This window comes from Brassica oleracea, unplaced genomic scaffold (assembly GCF_000695525.1).
Source record: "Brassica oleracea var. oleracea cultivar TO1000 unplaced genomic scaffold, BOL UnpScaffold02148, whole genome shotgun sequence".
In the NCBI taxonomy this organism is placed as follows: Eukaryota; Viridiplantae; Streptophyta; class Magnoliopsida; order Brassicales; family Brassicaceae; genus Brassica; species Brassica oleracea.
Window position 1 is genome coordinate 1 of NW_013618679.1, and position 2,491 is coordinate 2,491.

General features: G+C 36.2%; 1 protein-coding gene across 1 annotated transcript; it reads left to right on the forward strand.

Annotated features, from left to right (window-relative positions):
• Window positions 1-639: 639 nt before the first annotated feature.
• Window positions 640-2,382, forward strand: LOC106321611 (protein FAR1-RELATED SEQUENCE 5-like; the record flags this gene model as incomplete). Its single annotated transcript, XM_013759856.1, has 2 exons — window positions 640-2,058; window positions 2,146-2,382. Coding segments are annotated over exons 1-2 (1,656 nt in total), but the record flags the coding sequence as incomplete, so codon positions are not given.
• Window positions 2,383-2,491: the final 109 nt, after the last annotated feature.

Sequence of the window (2,491 nt, forward strand, 5' to 3'; positions counted from 1 at the left end):
GTTGTTAAGCTAAGCCGCCGTTAGTTTTGATTATAATTTTTCTTCATAATCCATCGGCGTCTTCTTCTTCTTCCCAGAAACTCCTAAAGAATTTTTCACATAACTTACAGGTTTGTTTGAGATACATCATCACTCAATTAACATAATTAATCTCAAGTTTAATTATGGTTTGTTATATATATCTCTTGATCATATTAGAGAGATTGAGTCAATTAGGTTTTATTGCTTTATTTTGATCGTGACAAAAAATCGATGACTAATGATTATACACCATTAAAGTCACAATTGTTCTGGCTATAACTAATAACTATGAGAAGAAAAGAGTTTTGATGACTAATGATTATTACGTTTAGTGGGGTTCCACTGAATGAATTAAAGTTGTTTATTGGGACATTCTATTGCTTAGCTTGTCATGGGAGACATCTTAAACTATTTTTCATCAATTCCCACATGCCTCTACGCCATCTGTTCATTTATTCATTAGTTAATTTTTCAAATTTTGATGAATTTTTTGTCATGTATAAGAGGACAGAACTAAGGTCAAATCGTGATGTAGGAGCCTTTATGTTTTACTCATAATTGTTCTACGTTATTTAGACTAATTTTTAACTACTGTTTATATTTTTCTATATAGTTGCAATGGAGAGTACTCATTTAAGTGGTAAAGAAATTGTTCCTGCTAATCAAGATAAATCTGGTTTGCAAGTCTCAGGTGAAACTAGTTTGTTAAGTCAGAATTCAGATGAGTTTTTAGCCGAGAAAAAAGATGATACATTCAGTGATGACGATGCTTTAGTCAGCGATGAAGATGCTTCTATCAGTGATTTCAGTGAAGAAGAGGACATAAGCAATAATGAGAATTATCTTCAGATTGAAGATGTTGATGCTTTAGAGGCAAACAATGAAAATCAGAAAAAACATGAGTTCTGTATTGGAATGGATTTCAGTTCTGATGAGTCTGCGTATAAAGCTTATAGAAAGTATGGAGGCAATCATGGTTTCGACGTAAGGAGACAGCGGACTGCAAAGAAAAACAACAAGCTAGTAAGGATGGTTTATGTATGCTCAAAAGAGGGGCTTAGACAAGAACCTAAAGTCAAGAAATCATATGCACGACCAACCACAAGGTGTGGTTGTAAAGCTCGCATGTCTTGCTACCTTCAGAGTAACGGAAGATATAAGATTGTGACTTTTGAGCAGAATCATAACCATGATTTAGTGAGGACACCTATGAAGCATTTGCTGAAGAGTAACCGAGCAATTTCTATCTCTCAAAAACAACATGCTGATGATGCTGATATGTCAGGAATTTCAGCAAACGCAACCGTTGAAATGATGAGCAGAGAAGTTGGAGGGCGAGCAAATCTGGGTTTTATGGATAAAGACCTGAAAAACTACATATACCGTAAGCGAATGGCAGCAATGGAAAAGGGAGATGCTGGAGCTGTTTTGGAGTACTTTCAGAAAAAGAAAGAGGATAATTCATCTTTCTTTTACTCAATGCAACTTGATGAGGACGATATGATCACTAATATCTTCTGGGCAGATGATCGTTCAATTAGTGATTACAATCTTTTTGGAGATGTCGTTTGCTTTGACACAACTTACAAGACCAACGAATTTGATAAACCGTTTGCTCCATTTGTTGGCGTTAATCATCACAAGCAGACTATTTTGTTTGGTGCTGCTCTCTTATATGATGAAACCACAGAGTCTTTTGAGTGGCTTTTTCAGACTTTTCTTGGAGCAATGTCTGGAAAACAACCGCAAACAATTCTTACAGACCAATGTGCAGCAATGGCAAATGCAATAGGGAAAGTGTTCTCTGAAACAAAACATAGGTTATGTGTTTGGCATATTTACCAAAATGCTGCAAAGAGGTTGAGTCATGTATTTCACGGACCAGATCAGTTTGCCTCAGACTTTGGAAAATGTGTATATGACCATGAGAATGAAGTAGAGTGGTTATCAGCATGGAGTGAAATGCTTGAAAAGTATGGATTGACAGAGAATAAATGGTTGAAGAATTTGTTTGAGTTAAGAGAAAAATGGGCAAGGGTATATGGTCGCCAAACTTTCACAGCCGATATGATGAGCACACAGCGTAGTGAAAGTATGAATAATATTTTAAAAAAATATTTGAAGCGCGGTCATAACTTGTTGCGCTTCTTTGAACACTATGAGAGAGTGTTAGACGATCGGCGATTTAAAGAATTAACTGCTGACTTTGGCATGATGCATACTTCGCCGGTCTTATCGGCTCCTGTAGAAATGTTACAACATGCAGTGGATGTGTATACACCAGAAGTCTTTACCTTGTTTCAGAAGGAATACACAGCTATTGGTGATTATGTTGCCAAAAGGGTCAATAAGTCTGAGATGGTAAGTGCTGAATGCAATGTATCTTTTCGTGGTGTTGGGAGAAATCATTTGGTTAACTATGTTGCTGCAAACGAAAAGATACATTGTAGTTGTATGAAGTTTTCTTTTG